This window comes from Rhinolophus ferrumequinum, chromosome 24 (assembly GCF_004115265.2).
Source record: "Rhinolophus ferrumequinum isolate MPI-CBG mRhiFer1 chromosome 24, mRhiFer1_v1.p, whole genome shotgun sequence".
In the NCBI taxonomy this organism is placed as follows: Eukaryota; Metazoa; Chordata; class Mammalia; order Chiroptera; family Rhinolophidae; genus Rhinolophus; species Rhinolophus ferrumequinum.
Window position 1 is genome coordinate 14328477 of NC_046307.1, and position 24672 is coordinate 14353148.

A 24672-nucleotide genomic window follows, 5' to 3' on the forward strand; every position below is an offset into this window, starting at 1 on the left:
GGGCAGATGACCTGAAGAGATGTTTCTCCAAAGAGGACATACAAATGGCAAATAGACGTATGAAAAAATGCTCAGCATCACTAACCATCAGAGAAATGCAAATAAAAACCACAATGAGATATCATCTTACCCCAGTCAGAATGACTATCATCAACAAGACAAATAGTAACAAGTGTTGGAGAGGCTGTGGAGAAAAAGGAACCCTCATACACTGTTGGTGGGAATGCAGACTGGTGCAGCCATTATGGAAGGGAGTGTGGAGGTTCCTCAAGAAATTACGAATAGAACTACTATATGACCCAGCAATCCCTCTCCTGGGTATCTATCCAAAACTTCTGAAAACATTTATACATAAAGACACGTGTGCTCCAATGTTCATTGCAGCTTTGTTTACGGTGGCCAAGACATGGAAACAACCAAAATATCCTTCGATAGTTGAATGGATAAAGAAGTTGAGGTATATATACACAATGGAATACTATTCGGTGGTAAGAAAAGATGATATAGAAACATTTGTGACAACATGGATGGGTCTTGAGAGTATAATGCTAAGTGAAATAAGTCAGACAGGAAAAGCAGAGAACCATATGATTTCACTGATATGTGGTATATAAACCAAAAACAACAAAAGAACAAGACAAATAAATGAGAAACAAAAACTCAGACACAGACAATAATTTAGTGGTTACCAGAGGGTAAGGGGGGTGGGGGATGGGAGATGAGGGTAAGGGGGATCAAATATATGGTGATTGAAGGAGAACTGACTCTGGGTGGTGAACACACAATGGGGTTTATAGATGATGTAATACAGAATTGTACACCTGAAATCTATGTAATTTTACTAACAATTGTCACCCCAATAAATTAAAAAAAAAAGATTTAGTCACAAAGATGTTTTGTTAAGAGTATTTTTATAAAAACAAAATGAGAAAAAAAATGCAGCAAACACAAAGAATACAATTTTAAAGAATCCATTGACGAAATGGAAATCCGTGGATGAAATGGATACTATGCTGTATGATAGACTGCCAGGTAGGCATTAAAAAAAGAACTATGTTGTAGAAGAATAACTATGTGGAAAGACTAAAAGGAAATGCTCCAAAATGTTAGCAGTGGTTATGTCTAGGTAGTAAAATTATAGATGATTTTTCTTTTCTTTCATACAATTTTTTATATTCTAAATGTATTATAATAAATATGCATTATTTTTAATAAACCAAAAGAAAAGCACAATAAAGGTTATTTTTTTAATTTTTTACTTATTGGGGTGACAATTGTTAGTAAAATTACATAGATTTCAGGTGTACAATTCTGTATTACATCATCTATAAATCCTATTGTGTGTTCACCACCCAGAGTCAGTTCTCCTTCCATCACCATATATTTGATCCCCCTACCCTTATCTCCCACTCCTGACCCTCTTTACCCTCTGGTAACCACTAAACTATTGTCTGTGTCTGTGAGTTTTTGTTTCTCATTTGTTTGTCTTGTTCTTTTGTTGTTTTTGGTTTATATACATATCAGTGAAATCATATGGTTCTCTGCTTTTTCTGTCTGACTTATTTCTCTTAGCATTATACTCTCAAGATCCATCCATGTTGTAATAAAGGTTATTTTTAAATGCTTTAGTCGTCATTCAAAAAAAAAAATTTCAAAAACCACAATTACTTTTGCACCAACCTAATAATTGGAAGTATTTAGTGTTGATGTATTTTAAAACTGTAACTCTGCTAATTGTGAAGATAGATAAAAATAAACTGGGATCTAGCCTTTTAAAAACAATTTTAAACCTCATGTTCATAATTGGGTTAACTATATGCATTGTCAGAATTTCGTATTGGTTTCTCCTTTGTGAAAATTGCCACGTGCCAAGCAAATCTGAATGCCTTATAACTCAAATCAACTATAATTTATTTTATAGAAATATCTTATAAGTGTGAACTCACTAACTTCTATTTAGACTTCATTTTCTATAGTTGACTTTTTCCCACTTGCCAGAGACTTAGTGACAGACCTCATTATTCTCTGACTTCCTGATTCTACTCCCCTCATCTCCGCTTTATTAAAGTATATTCCTTGTTGTTTAAGGTCAATAATGAGTCTAAAGAAAGAATTTTCTTTGAAATTTTATAATTCTTTGAATTCTTTGTTTTAGCTTAGAATAATCAGGGTCTCCTTTGTTACACATAATTTTAGATCATATTTCATAAATATAAATGCAATAAGGTACCTTGCTTAGCTTGAATTTCTGGGTTGTTATATGGATAGTATAAGCTTTCAATATTTATCTAAATTTTTTAGCATAACAGGATTATATAAATGAAAATTTTTGCCATTATCTTTAGCATATCATTTTCCTTTTAAAAGATACATGCTTCATAAGAAAAATATTTTTTCCCCTTTTTACCTAGAAAAACTATTTTAAGCCATAGATGACACATCAGCTATATATTTAATGATCACTACTAGAAGCTATCAATACTGTCACATAAATAACATTTGTAAGGATTTCCTGGAACTCGACAAAGGTAACTTAAAAAAAACATCCCTGTTTGATAATTAGTAGAAACATGTATTCTCTCTTGGAAAGGGAATTTATGTTGTGTTAAGTATATCTGAAAAGCACCTCATACATGAGCTTTCTCTCTTACTATAAACATTCTCTTAAAATACTTTTAGCACAGCATTATGAATGTATTTAATACCACTAATCTATACACTTAAACATGGATAAGATGGTAGATTTTATGTTGCATGTATTTTACCACTATAAACTAAATTTGAGGGGTGGCGGGTTAGCTCAGTTGGTAGGAGCGCTGAGTGGTGCTCTTAATAAGGTTGCCGGTTCGATCCCCACATGGACCATGTGAGCTGCGCCCTCCACAACTAGATTGAAACAACTACTTGATGTGGGTCCTGAGAAAACACACTTAAAAGTTTAAAAATTAAAAAAAAAAAAGCACTGAGGTAATTTATAATCTAGATGAGGGTGACAAGATACAGACATGAGAATTATAGGACAGTTTTAGCTGTGTTATGTAGATTTCTCTGTCATTCTTGAAAGGCTTTTATTGTAAAACTAACATTTCTTTGTTTAGGATAAAAAAAAATGTTTTTCTTGTTTCCTTCAGATTTATTTCTGACTTTCCCATAGGCATTTTGTGAAAATAAAATTTTGGATGGGGAAGGTGGTGTAGGAAGAATGGGCCAAGGAAAAAGGCAAAGCCTGGTGCTGAGTTCAAACAATAATGTTTCCTTTATGTAGGACTTCCTTAGAACCTTGAATATCCTTATAACGATGTGGATTATAACATTTCCCAAACTTAACGAGTATTTGACCCCTAAACCTATAACCAAACCATGCTGTGTAAACTTCTAATTTAGGTTAACTTCCTTGTTTTACAAATATGAAAATTCTGATCTGGAGAAGTTGAATGACTTGCTTCAAGTTACCCTAAGAACAGAATAATGAAAAAACATCAAAGAACATTAAGACTGAGAAAACCTGAATTCTGCCTATTGCCCCTACAGATACCAGCAAGAACATAAACAGGTTATAGAATAACCATCATAATCCTTTTGAAAACTTTTTTTCATTAATATACTTACACGTGAGATGGTTAGTTTTCAATATTTACAGCATAAAGATCTCCATGCAGTTTTTTGGTAGAACCAAGTGAAGGACATCTAGAGTTATTTATTTATTTATTTATTATTTATTTATTTTATTTATATTTAATAAACTTAGAAAATAACCATCCACTTGGACATTTAGAACAAAATTCCTCTTTAATAATGGAAGCACTTCAGTTTAATAAATAGCAAATAAGTTGTATGAAGCATTAACTATAGAGTTGGTGAGAAGAAAGGGTTCCCCTCAAGCACTCACACATTTTCTGGTGATACTCAAGAAATATATACCCCATATTTCTGTAGTATTAGATGATGATGAAAGTCTTCTTGGACATTTAATCATTGCTGGCGAGAAATGTGCTGCTGATCTGGGCTGAATGGTTCAGGTGGGGGGCAGTGTCATGTTCATCTCTGTTCTTAGAGGTCGGCACATGAATTGGCCTCCTGATTAAGCATGTTTTAGGGATTGTTTTCCCTTCTCTAGGCAATGATCAAGTTTGCAAGTTCCAGTGTATTCAATAGTATACTTATTTTTTGCCAGTGTGTTTAGACTGAGAAAATAATTTTAAAAATACATACTTAATAAAAGGCGTTGTTACATGGTTAAGAAGAGGTTTGGAGGGGTTGTGCTTTTCTATTTAAATTGAAGAAGTGTTTACCTAGAAAAACTCACGTGTACAAGAATAAATGAGAATATTTACTAAAAAATTGTAATAGTGAAAAATAGAAAATACATTAAATGTCCATTAACTAAAGAAAGGAACCATTGTGGTTTAGACATTAAGTAAGCAAAATAAACAGCACTAAAAAGGAATAAACTAGATCCACTTGTGTATCTTCATGGAAAAATATCTCAGTATGTTGAGGGAAAAGCAAAGTACAGAAGAATACATCCATTTAATACTTTTTAAATAAAAGTTTAAAAACACGATAGCAAGACTATATTGTTTCTGGACACAGAAAAGTAAAAAAGAATACAAGGGAATGATAAACACTAAATTCAGGGTAATCATTACTTCAGGAAGAATACACAAGGGACTTTTATTTTTTTATGAATAAATTTATTTTTAGTGAGGTATCATATATATAAAGAGAAGTGCACAATTAGTAAGTATATACCGTGTTGCCCCGAAAATAAGACTTGGGACATCTTAAAGACCCAAAGTTAACATGGCAATGTTAAGATTTGGTAAAGCTGGGTGGTACGTTTTGTGGTGGGTATATTCTATACTTTTAGTTGACGTTTCATTTTTTGAAAGGAGTACAGACTAATCTTGAATGAAGTAACCACTTCTGCTTATACTCAGTTCAGGGAAAGATTGATATTGCCATGTTTCCATTAATTTGTCTGTCTTTAAAATAGAAGGCAGCATTATTAAGAGAGAAATAGAAAATATTTGAGAGTGCCAAGAGATTAAGTGCCAGATAATTTGAGATTCTATAACTTGAAATTGTCAAAGATTATAATACTACTTCTCTTTCAAATTCATCTATGATAACTATGAGTTACTAATAATTCCTGTATTTTAAAAACTTGTAATTTTAAATACTTGAGCAATTATTTTCAAAAATAGCTTCAAGTATTGTATAGGTCACATAAGCAGGTAATAAAAATTAACATCTGTTGCAACCCTGATATAAGATAGGACTGGGGCAAGGGCATGCAGTACTATGGTAATGACAGACTGCTTCCCTTCCATGTGTCTTGAAAACATGGGACATACCTTATCTTTCTAAATCTCACCCCTTTCTTGATTTCTTAATTTTGTGCTACCATTTTGCCCTTCACCTTCCCTTCCAGTCTTGCTAATAGTGAGTTTTTTTGTGATTGCCTTTTGTCTCTGGTGCTTAACTAGGCAAAGGTAATCAAGATTTAGTGTGCACCAGAATTACCTGGGAGGTTTGTTAAAACACGTTGTTTAGGCTGCACTCCAGAGTTTCTGATTCAGTAGGTCTGGTTGGAGCCTGTGAATTTGCATTTCTAACGTTTTCTTGTGATACTGATTCCAGGATCTCGTTTTTTGAGAATTACAACTGATTTAGCTGTTCGTTCTTTACAGTTGACCAGTCATCTTAAAGGACGTTCAGCTTAATTTCCTGGGCAACATATACCTTCTCAGACAGTCTAACTTGTATATTTCTAATATTTTTGATCCAGACTATGAAAGAAGCATGATACAGTGGAACACTACATCCTTACTCTGCTAATTGCTAATATCTTCCTTGAGTTAGGTATTTTGTATCTTGTTTTCTTATAAAATTGGTAATTGATCTAGATGATTTCTTCTTACTTTGAAGTTATAATTCTGTGAGTCATAATCTGCTTAAATCTTCTCATATCCTGGTTATCACCACCAAAGATACAAAGATTTGTATAGCAATATTCAGAACTATAAAAACTTGACTTTAGAGCTATTTTTCTATGAAATTAACCTCTTATTTTCCCACCTTATTCCTTTCACTTTATCCCACAGCGTGAAGACCAAAATGATGTAATAAATCTTTATTCCATGCCATCTGTATTTTGTTTCATAATTGTAAAGGTTAGAAAAAGAGTTACTTAAAAATAGCTAATAGAAGCATTAATTTTTACCAAGTAATGACCTTAGGGATACAGTAAAAGGATAATCTGCAAAACCTTTGCAGGACCCCCTCCCCTCAAAGAATTAGGGATACTTCTTTCTTTTTGCTGCAATGCTATGATACAGAAATAATTTGAGGCTTTCAGAGGTTTTAGTGTTCTATTTTATTTGCTAGTGGTTCATTTTAAGTAAGGGCTAATCCTTTGGAAAATAGATGTTCGTAAGAAAATAATAGAAGGCACTGTTATTATCCCTGAATGAATATCTTCATTGCAAATCATATTCCTGAGCCAAAAAAGATACTAGTAGGAAATGTATTTAAAAAGTTTGTGGAAAGTTCAAATTAATTGGTATAAGGTTTTGAACTAAGATGAGAAACACTTAGGAAAGATGAAGGGGAATCAAAGTTGTTTATAACCCTAAATCTTTACAAATACTAGTTCTGCTACGTACCTTGAAACAAGGGGGCTATACAGCGTCAAAGAAATTTTTAAAATTGAGAACAATTCAGTCTCAAAAATCCATAATTTTCTCCCAATAAAATAAGGATTTATTTTAACATTTTTTTTTTAGATTCCAAGGAAGGTTAGAATATAAAATCTTTTTAGAAATTGAGGCTTCTCTACCTTAACTGTCAAGTTTCCTCCTCCCTCTTTTCTGAATTTAATTTTATGCACTTTATTTCTCTTCCTCTTTCTACAGAAAAGTTTTTCAATGAACAGAAAAATTCCTTGGTTGTAGGTTTTGTCCTAGCCCTACTCTCAATCCTAGTAATGTATAATTTGCTATATGATATAGAAGACAAATCTGAATAGTTTCTTTTAAAATGAAAAGTTGAAGAAACTAATGTGTAGGTATAAAAGCCAACTGTTAAACAAAAAGACAGCCTGATATATTGAGATATTTATTTCTGCCCAAGTGATCTGTCTAGATCAGTGCCTTTGTTAAATTTTGAGATTCAATTTCAGTTTTCATCTTGATGCAGAGACATCAAATTTTGTAGCTTTTGTGTTTATTCAGTATTTGTTTTCACTATTTTGATTATCTTCCGGATGACTACAACTTTTTTTGGGGGTAGGCAAGACATTTATTCACTTACTGTATGATCTCCGTGTAACACATGCCTACAGTATAAATAGTAAACGTACAACTAGTCAAAACTATTAATAAAAATTTTTACATTGTGCAATACATGTAGGGATGTTTAATTTGATAAGACAAACATCACATGTCTCCCAAATAATAACTCCAGATTTCCTATTGTAATTTCTTAAAATACACAAATTAATGTTATCAGGTTACAACTTTAAATAGCTATTTTATTTCAATCCAAATTTATAGTCAGAATTGGTCATTTATTTTTTAAATAGGAAATAAATATACTTGTTATAAAATTTAAAATATATGAAAGGAATATATATATAGTTCCCATGCTCACCCCCAACGCAAGCTTTCCTTCCTGAAGGCAAGTACTGTTTACTAGTTTCTTGCATATTCTTCAGAGATATTTTATGCATATGTAAAAATGAATGGATATATGCGCCTTTTTTTTTTTTTTAAAGGAGGGCTCAGCTCACAGTGGCCCATGTGGGGATCGAACTGGCAACCTTAGTGTTATTAGCACCATGCTATAACCAACTGAGCTAACTGGCCACCCCTGGATATATGCTTTTTAAAAACTAAACCACTTTGAAATATATATTACATACAATAAAATTCAATTTAAAATACCAGTTTGAGTTTTGATAAATATGTACGCAGTTGTGCAAAGTCCTCATACAGAACATTTCCATCGCCCCCACATTTTCATTATGTCCCTTAGGAATCAATCCCCTCCAACTCTCTCCATCCCTTGGAACTATTGATCTGCTTTCTGTCACTATAAGTTTGCCTTTTCTCTAATGTCATATCAATGGAATCACATAGAACATAGTCTTTTTATGTCTGACTTCTTTTCACTTAGCATTATGCTTTTGAGATTAATCCATTATCGGTGCCTTGAACCAAGGAAGTGTTGAATGAGTGTGTTAAATGTCCAATAGCCTAAGTTTGGGTTAGGTTTTTTTAAAATTAATTATGCAATACTGGCTCATGAAATGGACTGATGGATCTTATATTCAGCTTAAATAAAGTTTAGCTTTGGATTTAAACCTTGATGTCATTCAGCATGGAAGACGGTGACTTAATTTGAAAGGAGCAAGAAAAAAAATATTAAGGATAAATCACAAGTAAAATTTCATTTAATGAACATGGCAGGATTTCAGCGTAGCTTGTTTAATTCAAATTATATTTTAAGAGCAATCTTGCTATATTAGTCAAAAGAAATGGCTAGTTGTGTTTTTTTAAATCAAGCAGGCATTCCTGGTTATACTAACCTGTATTACAAACATTTGGAATGGGCACTGTATATAGGTTATTTTTTCTTGAGATGGGCAAGGATTCTCTGATGTAGAGATACAAAATCCAAAAACTGAGATACTTGAGAAAGTAAATACTGTTAAATCTTTATCTCAATCCCAACACTTTAAAAAGACAAACTTTATTTTTGTACTTCTATGCTTTGTCCTCCAAGCTTGTAATTGATGTACCAAATTACTGGTTGAGTAAGTTAATTCAGAGGAAAGGACTTTCGGAAATAACTATGGTGCTGTGAATTAAAAAGTATCTAATTAGAATATTAAAATCATACCTTTAACTCTATAAGATTCTAAGTAATTTTTATTGTACTTTAAAAATATTATATTTTACTGTTGTAGTTTTAAAATAAAATCTAAAACTAATCCTTCCCTAGAGCTTGATTTTATCTCAAGTACCAAGCCAAGAGGAAAGGGAATATAGTATGATTTCCTGCCTCATGTATTTTTTCAGGCGTTGCCACCCAGTAACACATCTCAAGTTTGGGGGCTCTTATGTTAAAATAGCTAAGAAGTTGGCATCTGGTTGTAGAGCATTACTACAGGTTGACCTATCTCTGATTATAAAACTTTATGGTGGATTTTATTACTTCAGTCAGCCTTTTTAATGTATCCTTTTAAAAGATTTTTTCCTACTCCCTTTGGAGCCCTGGTAGTGGATATCAGCTGAAAACATATCAACATCTTGTCAGATGGTCCTGTATAATTTGGAACATTTATGACTTCAAGAGCTTGTCCCAAGTGTAACCTAATAGTTTTGAGGTAGAAAAACTAGCCTTGAATATTTTTTGAAAACTAATAAATGCCATTTTTACTTTAAAAAGTTTTTGTGGTTCTTTAGTACATAATCATGTTTACCTTCCTTATATTTACCTACTAAACTCTGAACAAAGCAAAAATGATCTACTTTTTAAAACATATGTTTGCATTTAAGAATCTAAAATACTTTAACCTACGCCTCTCTGATTTTGAAGGAGTGCTCCTAAAAGAGCTTTACTGGTGGGACAGAGAATGTTGGTGGTGAAATGTTTATTAATGTATAAAAGTTAGATTTGTGTTGAATACATTTCTTTTCTCTCTCCTTTCTTAAGGAATTGAATGACCTGGCACGGGACCCCCCAGCACAGTGTTCAGCAGGTCCTGTTGGAGATGATAGTAAGTATTTAAAACAAATGATGAAGTAAAACAGCGTAACAGTCTGCCCCTGGGGAACTCTGGGACTGATGAGTATACATCTCTCAAGGTTATTTTGGGTGAAGGATAATTTTACTATAGAGAAGAGGCCGTGTTGACCGTACTTGCCAATGAAAGATGCTTTTCTACATGTATCAAACCATCTTCTGTATTGTTCAGTACATTTTGAACCTTTTTTGCCAGATATTGTCTACGTAATTATTCTGGCCCCTTCCTACCTATCCTTTACCACATCTGGGTATTTTCCTGGAGTAGAATATTTGAGCTTTTTTACCTACAACTAGGTATTGTTCTTTAAGATAATATTAAGGATGATTGTGTGTGTGTGTGTGTGTGTGTGTGTGTGTGTGTGTCTGTGTGTCTGTCTGTCTGTCTACTGGCACATAGTTGTGAAGACAGGTACAGTTTATTTGTTTTCCTTTTTTTTTCAGTTTATTTTTAATGTCCAATTTATTTGCTTAATCCTGTCTAAAGTGATTAAATCGTATTGCACATGTTGGATAATAATTTTCCTTTTGTTCCACTTGTCTCAACTTAGCCTTCCCCCCTTATACCATCTTCTAGCCTTTTTTAAAAGGAGGATGTTTGAACAAGATTACTTTTTAATACAAAACTAATTCACACACCAAAAAAATGTAACATAGCAAATAGAAAAAATAAGCATACTTGGAAACATTTGTGTAAGAGAAGTATATAGATTAAGACAAAAAGTAAACATGAGGTTGCATTAGCTTGTGTTTAAAATTATTATTTCCTGATTTTCTTAAGAATGATGTTTTCAGTTTGTTAAATCCTTAAGAATCAAAGCAAGGCTCTTTCATAAGGATTGTATTACAGATAAAAAAAAGATGGATGTTATAAACTATAAGACTTAAGTACATGTGATGAAAAATCCCATTTATATTATATTCAGACCTGTCTAGTATGAGTAACTATAGTATTTGATACCAAACAAAACAGGTCAAGTACTTAAACACACATTTTCTCATTTAAGCTTCATAATAATTCTTTTGGGTGAGTGGAATAGAAATTGTAAACTGTTGTAGAGAAGAATCTAATAAGAGGCTCATGGAGGTTCCCAAAGTGAACTCATTCTTAAGTTTTCTAATTTTAGTTTTGTCATTCCATGGTATCATATAGTGTAACTGCATCAGTATGGTCTTTCAATTGAAAAAGTGGTTTTATTTCAGGCAAATTGCTCAACATTGAGAATAATTGATCTTTAATTAAAAGTGTTTGAAGTCTGGGGATAAGATTTCATTTTTGAAGTTCTCTTTACTGTGCTAAAGTAATTTGCCTTTGCTTTGCTTCTGTCATAGTTAATATTATCACATTTCTTTCTCAGGTAGAAAAGTTGTTACCCTGGAGATTTAAATAAAACTCCCCCAAAACATAATCAATAAAAGAAAAAAAAACAGATAAATTAAAATTGAAATTTAAAATCTAGGTGCTGCAAATGATACCTCTAAGACATCCAAACAGAATGAGAAAAAGTTTGCAGGTCATATATTTGATAAGGAATATTTATCCAAAACATATTTATAAAAATTGTAATTCAACAATATAAAGATAAGTAACCCAATTTAAAAATGAGCGAGGGCGGCCAGATGGCTCAGTTGGTTAGAGCACGAGCCCTGAGCAATAGGGTTGCCGGTTCGATTCCCATAGGGGCCCGTGAGCTGCGCCCTCCACAACTAGATTGAAGACAACGAGCTGCCGCTGAGCTTCTGGAGGGGCGGCCGGATGGCTCAGTTGGTTAGAGCGCAAGCTCTCAACAACAAGGTTGCCGGTTCAATTCCCGCATGGGATGGTGGGCTGCACCCCCTGCAACTAAGATTGAAAATGGCGACTGGACTTGGAGCTGAGCTGCGCCCTCCACAACTAGGTTGAAGGACAACGACTTGGAGCTGATGGGCCCTGGAGAAACACACTGTTCCCCAATATTCCCCAATAAAAAATTTTTTAAAAAATAAAAATGAGCAAAGGATTTGAATAGACATTTCTCCAAGGAAGACATACAAATGGCCAATAAGCACATGAAAGGTGCTCAACATTATTAGTCATCAGGGAAATCAAATCAAAACCATAATGAGATACTACTACTTTACATCCACTAGGATAGCTAGAATCAAAATGTCAATAACAAGTGTTGATGAATGTGTGGAGTGAATTGGAACCTTCATACATTGCTGGTAGGAATACAAAAGGACCCAACAGCCTGGTAGGTCCTCAAAAAGTTAAACATAGAGTTACCATATATGGTCCAGTGAGTTTGCTCCTAGGTATATATCCAAGAGAAATGAAAACATATATCCACACAAAAACTTGTACATGAATGTTCTTAGAAGCATTATTTATAATAGCCAAAAAGTGGAAACAACCCAGATGCCCAACTGATGAAAGGATAAAACTTGGCAATAAAAAGGAATGGAGTACTGATACAGACTACAACATGGATGAGCCTTAAAAACATTATGCTGAGTGAGAGACGCCACGTACAAAATGATTCCATTTATATGAAATATCCAGACCAGGCAAATCCATAGAGATAGAAAATAGATAATGGTTGCATAGGACTAGAGATTTGGGGGCAATGAGGAGTGACTAATGGATATGGAGTTTCTTTTAGGGATGATGAAAATGTTTTAAAATTAATTGTGATGGTTGCACAACTTTGAATGTATTAAACACCGTTGAATTGTACACTTTCAGTGGATGAATTGTATGGTATGTGGTTTGTCTCTCAGTAAAGCTATTTAAAAAAATCATCTCTTCCTGAACTCCAAGTCTTCCTATTCAACTTTGAGTGTCTTAAGTTAGATACTATTAAAGTGTCAACAGTACCTACGGTGTTTTGCCGTATATAATGTGCTCCTGTGTATAATGCACACCCATGTTTTTGGCCCAAACTTTCAGGAAAAAATCGTTTTAATTTTTTAATTCAATTTTTTATTTGTTTACATTTAGGTACTTGTTTTTTGTATTATAAAGGAATTTTAGCATTTATTTTTTTTAACATATTATGGTACAAGAAGTTTTATGTAACAAATAATTACAAAACACAAGAACCAGATACAAGGCACAAGAAATTTTGTGTACTGGTAACAAATTTACAATATTTGCGCATCATAGAAGGCTAAGTTCAGCAAAACCGATTATCGTATTCCAGGGTATTATTTTGCATACGGATATCGTTAATTGATTTTTAGAGTTACACTTTTAACTCATAAGCATAAATAAAAGAATTAAAATCATTTATATAAATACAGAATTACCGTGTTTCCCTGAAAATAAGACCTAGCCGGACAATGAGCTCTAATGCATCTTTTGGAGCAAAAATTAATATAAAAGACCCACTCTTATTTTACTATAAGACCGGATATAATGTAATGTAATATAATATAATATAACACAAACACAACATCGGGTATCATATAATATAATACAGGGTCTTACATTAATTTTTGCTCCAAAAGACGCATTAAAGCTGATTGTCCGGCTAGGTCTTCTTTTTGGAGAAACAGCGTAAAGAGTAATCATTGAGCTGTGAATTTCACATTTAAACTTGCATAAAAGAGGGTGTAGCTTTTAGTTTGACAGCATCAGACCAAGGTGGTAGTGGGATTTTTTTTTTTTTAGACTATCAAACTTTAAAATTCAGTACCATGAATTTTATTTTGAACAGCTCCTAAGACTGAAAGGTTTGTATATAAAATGTAGCAGTATTTTATACTTATGGCCAAATATTTCACCCAGTAACTATTTCTGGAATTCTTTCTACTTGGAACTGTAGTGATTCTTGAAGTATTTATAAAATCATTGTAATTTGAGGCAGGTTAGATATTCTCTCACTACCTTCTTCCCTTTTTTTTTTTTTTTAACTTTATTTAAGAGTGTTTTTCCAGGACCCATCAGCTCCAAGTCAAGTAGTTGTTTCAGTCTAGTTGTGGAGGGTGCAGCTCACAGTGGCCCATGTGGGGATTGAACCGGCAATCTTGTTAAGAGCATCGTGCTCTAACCAACTGAGCTAACCGGCCACCCTATCCCCTCCTTTTTTTATACTTCCACTTTGGAGAGCTAGGAGTCCAGGAGAGTTCCAGAGGGAGACCTAAGTTAGTGATTACAATAGGTATCCTTATTTTTAACCAGTGTGGCAGAATACTCAATTAAGATTTAAATGATAGGTCTTCAAATGCTTTTGATAATTAAATTCATCCTAATGTGTTTTTACTTTGTCTTTCTCTGCCTTTTGTTGGTATTGTAGATTCTAGATCATTTTAACAAGAGACAAATATCATTGATCTCAGTTGCTACATTAGCGCTTTTCTTTGTCCTTTTCCCTCCTGTTTTAGAGACTTAGCCCTATGTATATGTGTTTTCATTCATTTTTCTGATGACAGTACTTGAACCTTTATTTGTAAGAGTGAGAACAAATAAGTTAATCAGTAAATAAAGGTTAGCATTTGAGTATTAATGGTTTTTATTTAGAGCTTGGAATGCCAGTGGTTCATATCCAGTTAGTCCTGTTGAAATATTAAACAGATATGATTTACTAACTAAATAGATATGAATTACATGAAATATCCTGTTGATGTTACTTGTAAGAGTTCTCAATAATATAAAAATCTTACTCTAGAATGCCTTCAACTTTCTGAGAGTACCTTGTATGAAAGAGATTGTAATAGAGCAGGGGTTTCCAAACTGCGGCCCGCAATCCATTTTTAATTGGCCCACAGCAAATTCCAAAAATATATTTAGTTTACTTAAATAAACCAGGTGAGGCAATACGTACTTCAGCTCGAGTGAGTGGCCCGGCTGTTTGTGTATTTTACCGCATATGGCCCTTGGTGAAAAATGTTGAAAAAAGTTTGGACACCCCTGTAATAGAGGGATGTTCTTTCTGTAATCGTAAATGTTCTAGTTGCCAGCTTGCAAGGATTTTTGCTCCATACCCCTTGCGGGTTCTGTGTTGTCCAATTTTTAGGGGGTTTTCATTATAGAGCATAAAATATGCTTTGGTTTTTTTGTAGAGGAACAATGAGAAATCACAAAAAAAAAGAAGTATTTTACCTTTAGCCAAGAATTTGTCCTGATTAAAATTTTCCTAATAACTTCTTAAATCTGGTAGTATTTTTTAACAAAAAAAGGATTGATCTTGAAAACACCCAGAAGAAAAAAAAATAGGACTTAAATAGTTCATGGAAAATTTAACTTAATTTTTTTTAGCATGTCAATATTTATATTATCTAAGTGCTTTCTTCTTATTCCTTACGTTTTTTTGACTCTTGCAGTCTTGAGCAAGAGTGCAGGTATAGATAGTTATATCCTCCCATTTATTGCCACAAAATTAAAGAACATAAGAGGATTAAGTGGGAGAACAAGACCCATTTTAAAACAGGTCCCTTGACCTGTGACTTGGTCCTCCTTTTGTCTAATAGGGTTTTCAGCCTTGTTATTTGGGGTTGTTTACTCCAGTTATCAGTATGTTTTATTTCCTGGAATCATATTTTTTAACACAGTGATGAAAAACAGAGTGAGACTTCCTTGTTTCTTTTAACAGGAATTAGGAGTCTTTTATAGGACCTTTGGTGAAGATACCAGCTCAAAGTGACTTTCTCCTTAGCTACTTAATCCACAAAAAAGTTGATTGGCAGAAATTGTGAGGAATTTTTCTTAGTGCTAGTAATGGGTAATCTAAGAAGGGGAGCCTCAGCAATACCTCTCCTTCGTTTTTCATTACTAATAAATAGCTGCTGTTTGTGTGTTCTGGCCTCCATGAGGAACAAACGAACCATAAGGACAGTTTCATATGCAGGAGGTCAGAAGGCTTTGGCTTGACATCCGAGTGGATTTTCACATGGCTTCTTAGTCTTCACATTTCCTCCTTGTGACAAGAGTTAGCTGGTTTGTGTTGTTCACGTGTAATCTCAGTGACAACTTCCCTTAGTTTGCCCAGATCCTGGTATGAATGTTAAATGCTAAATAGCTTGCTTACAAGTGACTGGCTTTTGGTCTCTGTAGTGTACTTAGTGACACCACCTTCAAAATGGAACAAACATCATTTTTTGTAGTTTGAAGAGAAGATATAATTATTAAACAACTTTATAATTTATTTGTATTATCCTTAGAGCTTGTGATCAATCTTGGGGCTTTCAGCTAATGTTTTCTTTATTTATTGAGGGACCAGTAATTCTAAAGACCTAGAAATTAGAAATTAGAGCTCTTAGAAATATTTTCACATTGTAAAAACCATTCTTTCCTAATAGGAGTATTATCTACTTGACCTCACATGTCTGCTCTATACCAGTAGTATAGAAGGAATATGTTATATATAATTGTGTTGGGGAAATGATATGTCAAAGAGTTGAATCTTTTGGTTCTTTTTTGCCCTTTGAGGTGAGGAAATGCCTGTTTAAAAGTAGAACTTTGGGCCTTGTCAAGAATTTTGTCTCTCTGACATGAATTTTCAGGTTTTAGCTCAAATACTTTCATTAATCAACCCTATCAGTGTGCTAGACCGTGCTAATCATTTTTCTCCCTTCAGACTCAAACTTGATTTAGATTCCTCATCCTGCCCAGGACTCATCATATGGCTTATAAATGAACTGGGATTAGATGGGAATGATTTGTTGTTATGATGTGGGTACAGTGTGGATATTGTTTCATGGTGATTTTTTGTTGTTCTTTTTCAGTGTTCCATTGGCAAGCTACAATAATGGGGCCAGTAAGTATTCAGATTAATTTCAGAATAAATAGTTTATGTAATTCACTCATTTTAATCCCACTTTTCTCGTTCTCAACAGAATGACAGTCCTTATCAGGGTGGAGTATTTTTCTTGACAATTCATTTCCCAACAGATTACCCCTTCAAACCACCTAAGGTAATTGGGATATGGCAACTGTTTTTTAATGTGTTTTCTATGATACTAATAAACCAGTTTACAAAGTTCTTTTTCTTTTTTCTGTAGGTTGCATTTACAACAAGAATTTATCATCCAAATATTAACAGTAATGGCAGCATTTGTCTTGATATTCTACGGTCACAGTGGTCTCCAGCACTAACTATTTCAAAAGGTAATGGAATGGGTATTTGATATCAAGATAAAGCAACTATGTTTTTAAGGTTATTCTTGAAAAAATTACTCACATTCCTTTTCAGAGGAGGTAGCAGTCCCTCGTATTCTAATTAGATCTTGAGACCACTGGAGAGAGTTGGATTTTTCAAGCGTAGGTATCCCTCGGTGATGTGACTACTCTGTTTATTTTGCTATTCAAGCATTAGGTTGGAAAGTCTTAAAGAACAAAGTATAGGTGGATTCATATTCAGACTCTTTAAGGTTTCACCAGCACTTGTCTTTAGCTTCCTATCAGGAATAGATTTCACCCCCTATGATGATCAGTTTAATATAAATTTTTATTTAAGCATATTAACAAATTTTGGTATGAAGTCGTGTGTGTATGTGTGTGTGTGTGTGTAAATGTGTAGGGAAAATTAGTCACTAATTTTGTGATTAAAGACCTAATTGCAGGAGTATGTTGGGCATTTTTTTATATCAGTGAACTGAGTGGATAGTTAATAAATATCTTGTGTATTGATTTGAAATTATACAACCCTTCAATATCATACTTAAATGAAATCACAAGTGAATTAAAGTTGTCAAAATACAAATACAAGGGGTAGGCTGCAAATAGATAATGGGCAAATATGTTTAAAATACAAAGAACAAGGGTGGCTGGTTAGCTCAGTTGTTTAGAGCGTGGTGCAAATAACACTAAGGTTGCCGGTTGGATCCCCACATGGGCCACTGTGAGCTGCGCCCTCCTTAAAAATAAATAAATAAATAAAATAAAAATAAAATATGAAGAACATATATAAATCAGTAAGAGAAAAAAAGAACACCTAGATCCCAACAGATGAGTGGACAGAAAGGAACAAAATTAAGAAATAAAAATTAAAGTATGTTGCCATTTTTCACCTTTTTAATTAACAAATATCTTTTAAAAAGAACTAAATGCTGGTGAGTACATTGAAATGAGTATTTATAATACTATAGACTCACAGATTTGTATAAACCAGTATGTATTAAGAGATGAGACTTAATAATTAATAATCTTTGACCCAGTAATTCTAGTTTCAATTCATTTATATTAAGAAAACAACCCTAGGCAGTTGCTCTCCTTCTGGGCCTGTCCACTACCACATTTTGGGAGTGTATTCTCATTCTTTTAATAAATCTGCTTGCTATAAAAAAAGAAAAGAAAACAACCATGCTAAAAAAAAAAGCTTTGTGAGCAAGTACATTTGTGACAGTGTTATTTATTTCTGAAAATTAAAAATTACTTACAGGCCCAACTGTAGAGGAAGAAATAAATTAGTTCTAGCATATGCATTTGAAAGTATTGATCCTTACAAATACTGTGAAAAATGGGAAAATACTGTGAAAAAAGTAGAAAAGAAATTTGTATACACTATAACTTGAGTTATATAGGAAAACGTGTTAAATATCTAGAAAGACAATTTGGGTGGTGAAATTCAGTGTACGAAAATGTTTTTCTATCTTTTATAATTTCTTTAATGCATACATTTAGACACGAGGCAAGATAAGTTTCATGTTAAAGAACATAGATTCCAGTTCCAGCTACCTGTATTCAGGTATCACCTTCACCTCTTACTGAATGAGGCTTAAGACGAATTAGCTTCTGTTTCTCCTTTTTTTTTATCTATCGAATAGGAATGAATGATGATAACTATTTCATTGTGGTCATGAATATTAAAAAATTAAAAATGCAAAATTAACTGGTTCCTTGTAGGCACTCAAATAACTTGGTTAAAGGCACTATTGGAAAAAATATTACATATTTATCATGTTATAACTGTTATAACTGTGATAAGACATATATTCTGATAAATTAACTTTTTAAAGGAAACAAAAACTCTGGGGCATTAAATTTAAATTTCTGGGGTCCTAGGCAAAAATAAAAACAAAAAACTAGAGGACCACATTAAAATTTGTGATTGAAATAGTTTTCCAGATAAGTGGCCCCTTTTCATTTTGTAGGTCCCTGCCACTCATGGGCTACTTATGAAAGTGTTCATATAGCTGTTCTTGTGATTTCCTGGCCTGTTTGCTCTTCCTTCACCAAGTAGCAGTAGAGAAGTAAATCTAGTAATTGGACTAAGAGAGGTGGGAGAGAGAGAGTTGGGGAATGGGGAGATCTAGATAGCTGAAATTACCACAGACAGCTTTTTATTTCTTCCTCTCCTGCGCCTAGTGTTGATTTTTCAGTTATTCTAAATCATACAGGTTGCTCGTTAATTTGACTTATGTTTTCTCTATCTGGGTAGCTATCTTTTAAAATAATTGCAGTGCCATTTTGTTGAATTTGATTATATCAGTATACCTAGGTTTAATGTTTTAATGATTCCCTTTAGTACATTGAATGTATGAGCAAGCAGTTCTGTGAAAGGCCTGAATCCTATGTGTGATATTAATTATTCCTTTAACATAGTCGGTTTTCAATGGCAATAATTTTGACTCAAAATTGCCTCTACTTTGAGTATATATGTTAACTGACCTAAATATAAAGAAAACCTAAAGAAGCAGATAAGTGTGCCATAAAGTCCCTTGATTATATGTTTTTAGAATTGGAAGTGATTGTGGGTTATGACACTAATGAAAATGAGTCTATACTGATGAAGAATGTATACATAAATGAAAATTTAGTCACTTCAGTGAAGAGTCTATGCAGGTTGTAGAAATAGGAGTTACTCTCTTTACAGCGAAAGAAGGTGTAGTACATTATAAGCCAAAATCAATTTTCTTCAAATTAAAGGAACTAAGTAGTGTTTTAAGAATCCTTTCACCAGGTCCAGATAACCACCACCCTGGCTTCCTTTCCTGGAAAGAAAGTAACACAAGTTATTTCTTTAAAATTTATCTTTTAAAAGTAGCCTTAATGGAATAATTGGAATTGTAAATAAAGGAAATTTGTAACTAATACTAATTTGGTAGTATGTCTAATTTTAGGTGAAGAATCAGTTGTACTCTTGCCAGTTTGATAGGCTGGACAAGTTTCTTCTTTCTATAGTTAGTAATTTCATGAACATTCAAAAATCTATAACTCCCTGTTGTCATTTCCAGGAAATACATGAAATCTTTCCTAATTGCTGTTAGAATGTTCTGTGCTTGAAGAGGGCATCAGGTGATACACCTGACAATGGGAAGAGAAGATGTTTTGGGAATGCCATCTGCCAGAATTGTGGGCAACAGGAATGAAGAGTCAGAAAACATCTTTCCTGATGTTTTTTATTTTCCATATACTCTTAAGGCAAGGAAATAGCTTCTTTGTTAACAAACCGAATGATAAAGGGCGTGTAAACTTTTCTTCACCTCTCAAAAGCCCTTAATCTCTATAGAATAGATTTGATAGGAAAATGAAGAAATCCTTTTCCTGCTGAATTTGATGTTTTGGGAGTAAAGTGGGATCAGAATCATTGTCTCTTGCTACACAGAACATTAGAGCCGAGTTCTGTTAGCGTCAGAATAGAAGGATTGGAATTTATTTCAGTGTGTCAGAGGCCACTGGATTTATTGTATTTAGTGGCCTTGGCTGCTGCTTTACATTCAATAAGGAATGCATAAATTAACAACAAATTTAATAGAGGAAATTGTACTATTGAGATTTGTGTGCTATATTCCAGGTTGTCACTAAGGAAATGGCTTAGATGAGATTCTAAATCATCACTGAAAAGAATTTGAGACCTCAGTAGAAGTATGTTGTAGCCTCTGTAATAAGTGTGAGCAGCCCCATTTGGAGGCAACTTACTAGCCTTTATGTTCTTAGACTAAATTGTTTTCAACTGAAAATAAAACAATTCCATTGCCCCTGAATGTAGTACCTGTCATTGAAAAAGCAATGATTGTTGGATTTCATGGTTGTCATTTCTGACTAAGAACATTCAGTAGTGTGGTTGTCTTTGGAATGTTGAAAGCCATTTATCCCTGAACATAGGCTTCTAAAAATTGAACTTTATGAGCTATGAGATATGTTACTGGTCTGGGATTTGGAAGACCTGGATTCTAATTCCACTCTAATTATTCACTAACCAGTGATATTGGGCAAGTCACTTCACCAGCCTGGGCAAACTTCCTGAGGGGTTTAAGCATAGAGAAATCTTAGAATCTTTGTTGATTACTGTTACTATAAAGTTAGAGCTTACAAAGCTTCTAGGCACTACAACATAAATAGATTCTTAGAATATTCTTATGTATTGGCATCTTATGTTTGTTTGAATCCTTTGCTTTATTCTCTACTAATTTATACATTTTTTTCATTCTAGTTCTCTTGTCCATCTGTTCTCTGTTGTGTGATCCCAATCCAGATGATCCTTTAGTGCCTGAGATTGCTCGGATCTACAAAACAGATAGAGAAAAGTAAGTACAGCCTCCAGACAGAAAAGTATCTGTGGGGTGTGGAGATGTTTGTCTCAAATATTTCTTAACTAAGGGCTGGGTGTGGGTCAGATACTTAACATATATCCCCTGGGGACTGGAAAGCAGAGTATTTGTATCATTATAAGTAGATGATACTGATATTATCTCTAATTATTTCACATGACACCTGTCTAGAAAAACTTTTCTACAGTATATTTTTTAACAGCTTTATGTCTTCTTGGCTTTTGACACATAAAGCATTTTGAATCAAGAGCCCATTTATTTTAGCTGCTATTTGAAAATTCATGGGAATAGGAAATTGTTTTCCTACCATTTGGCATAATCTAAAAAAGAAAGTGAATAAATGCTACAAGACACAAACGCCCCACATTTCCTTCAAAAACAAAACTTAAGTAGAATTTACATATTTTAGAATTATACTATGAATTATTAAGAATGGTCAGGATATCAAAAGAGATAGCAACTAAAAGTGCAACTAATCTTTTTTTATTCTGTATATCATTCAGCAAGATAGGAGGAAATAGAGGGGAAAGAGTGGATAATTTTCTAAAGTTAACATATAAAGGATTAAAGAATTATTTGAATTCTATTGGATGAGCGAGGCATATAGATAAAATATTTTTAAATGGAGCTACACCGGGAATGGGGGATTATTACAGCATTGGTTCTTTAGTTCAGTTTTGTCTGTGTGTAGGTCTGAATAGTATCTGTAGTAATGTATTTCTAGATGCATTCAGAATAAAATTAGAACATGCTTTTTTCTATTTGTGAATTTATTCACATAAATTTTTTTTTTTTGAGAACTGTTTTGTCCAATATCTAGAATTGTGGGCATGAATGCCTACCAAAAGGCATTTCCTAAGCCATTCTGGTGGTGTAATGTTCAGCAGAAATTTCCTGCATCCCTTTTTTAATCAAAGAATTGTAGAGCCTTTTGCCCTGCTAATTTTACTGCCAGAATGTTCTTCTGGAGCAATAAACTTATTCATTTTAGCAACCAAATTGTTAAAATGTTTTGACAGAACTAGTTTTTTTATTGAGACAGAGAAAAGTATCAGTTTAAACACTATTAGTATTAGTATATGATTTTAAGAACCATATACTATAGAATTATATAGTTTGAAGAACTTCAAATAAATGAACAAAGATTGAAGATCTTTCTTAGAAATAGGGCAATCAAGTATAGAATAGGGATATGCCAGCAAATGCTAAAATTTAATCAGGATCCTCTATTAGTAGCATTTACAAGACACTGTTTCACATTTTAACAGCTTGTTACCACTGTCACTGAATAAATGATTATTAGAAATTTGGAATAAAAAGATGGCTTCACTTGAATGTACTGTACATTTTTCCCCTCAAGTTACTAGCTGGGATAATGAATGAAATCTGTTGCCTTCTGACTCCTCACCTATGTTAAGCTAAGCTTCTCTTTGTGTGTACAGGTACAACAGAATAGCTCGGGAATGGACTCAGAAGTATGCGATGTAATTAAAGAAATTATTGGATAACCTCTACAAATAAAGATAGGGGAACTCTGAAAGAGAAAGTCCTTTTGATTTCCATTTGACTGCTTTCTATGAGCTCACGCCTCATCTTCCCCTGTGCACATGTTTACCTGATACAGCAGTGCTGCGTGTTGTACATACTTGGAACAACAAACTAGAAATACTGTACTTCTGTACCAACATTGCCTCCTAGCAGAGAAGTGTGTGTGTGACAAGCCAGTTCTCCAGGCGTAACCTAGGTGTGAGACTAAAAGCTTTCCTTTTTGACTTAAATTTGGATAACGGCAAGGTGAGGGGTGGTGGGTATGGTGTGTGCTTGGATGGGGAAGAAAAGCTCCACTGACCTGTAGGAGATTGTTTTTAAGTGGAATCCTTTTAAATTCAAAACAGATAGGAAAAGCAAGGCGAAGAACGTGAAGCTGTTTCTGTATTCATTTTATTCCGAAGGACCTATGTCTTAGGTGAAAGTTTGAGCAACCAGATTAAATTCTACCCACATCCTGTATTTTAAGGTCTAAGTTTAAACTGGTCAACATTTAAATGGATTGGAGCTATTAGTACATAAAGTGTAATGGGCTTTGTTCCCAACTCTTAACATCTCCCCACCCTTTAACCCTCGTCCTTTCAGCCCCTTTCTCTCTTCCATATTCTTTGGTTTGTATGTGGTTTCTCAGTTAATACATAGCTAATAGCTCTTATTTTTCTTATGTTTTTAACTGCTTAGGTCTATCTGGATGTAAGGGTGAAAATTCATTTGATGGAAATACTTGTGTATATTTAAAGACCCAATTGCTCCTCTGGAGCTTGTACGTTCAAGAATGATTAATCTGTGTAATAAACTGATTACTACAGTCATTACATATAATTTTGTGTGAATAGGCTTTTTGATTTTAAGAACTTTACCTAGCTGAGATTAGTGGTGGATTTTCCCCCACCCCTGAAATGTTTTCATTTATACTGGGTGCATTTCGAAATCATGAAATAATTCCAGTTTACATAGTAAAAAGATACCTTGAAAGTAATTTTATTGACTAAGATAGGGGCATAAGCTTAAAAGCTTTTCCATGAAACTTACATGTGCAGTATTCCAAGAAAATGACTGTTAAACTAAGTAAGAAATTTGCTTTATTAATGAAACTAAGCTGCATTTCACCAAAACCTTGTGACATTCTCTTGGTACATAGGACATAAAATAAAGGCATTGCTATTTGGTAAGTTAAGCTTCTGTGATTGTAAAAGCAACATTGACGAAACCTGAGAAACATGAGCACAATCTTGTATTGGGGAATCTACATAATTACTTTGCACTAACATTACAGGATGTTCATCCAATTTTCAATTGTACTGTAATGTGGCTTTTTGAAGTCTTCCCTTGACTCTAGTAAAATGTAGTTTGAAACTTGTAAACAACTGTGTTTGCCAGAAACATCCTCCGTGTGAACTAGGCAAGTTACCTTTTTCCCCCTCCTCCTCTTAATCTCGTTGTAAACCAGGCCAGCCTGAAGGCCATGGCTGATGCTCACTAGCCATCACATTCTTTCAAATGCATCTTTACACTCTTGCACAAAAACTGAGGAATAAATGTCCACTGCTTTTGGTTTTAAACTTGTTCAACTTGTCTTATCTCTCAGTGTCACTATTCCAGTGGGAACTAAAGTGTGATACAACCTGAAACCTCTTAAAGTGCTGCATTTGAGCTGCTGGCTACTTATTAGCATTTCTGGCATTCTTGACTTTGCAAGGAAGGTTTGACTGTTAATAGTTGTGGGGAAAGGAGATAGAATTGAGCTCTAACCTAAAATTACCCTGTATTCTCAGTATCATGGGCAGGTGGGAATTCATCAATTTTTGACTTGCTATTAACTATAGTGTTGGCTATGGGTCA

At 33.7% G+C, this 24672-nt stretch overlaps 1 protein-coding gene across 1 annotated transcript in view; it reads left to right on the forward strand.

Moving 5' to 3' along the window:
- Positions 1-24392, forward strand: part of UBE2D2 (ubiquitin conjugating enzyme E2 D2) — a 53598-nt gene extending 29206 nt beyond the window's left edge. The window contains exons 2-7 of the mRNA XM_033096561.1: positions 9721-9784; positions 16516-16547; positions 16627-16704; positions 16792-16897; positions 21165-21258; positions 22725-24392. Coding sequence (XP_032952452.1) covers positions 9721-9784; positions 16516-16547; positions 16627-16704; positions 16792-16897; positions 21165-21258; positions 22725-22770 — 420 coding nt within the window. The 3' untranslated portion in view covers positions 22771-24392. The remainder of the gene's footprint in view (positions 1-9720; positions 9785-16515; positions 16548-16626; positions 16705-16791; positions 16898-21164; positions 21259-22724) is intronic.
- Positions 24393-24672: the final 280 nt, after the last annotated feature.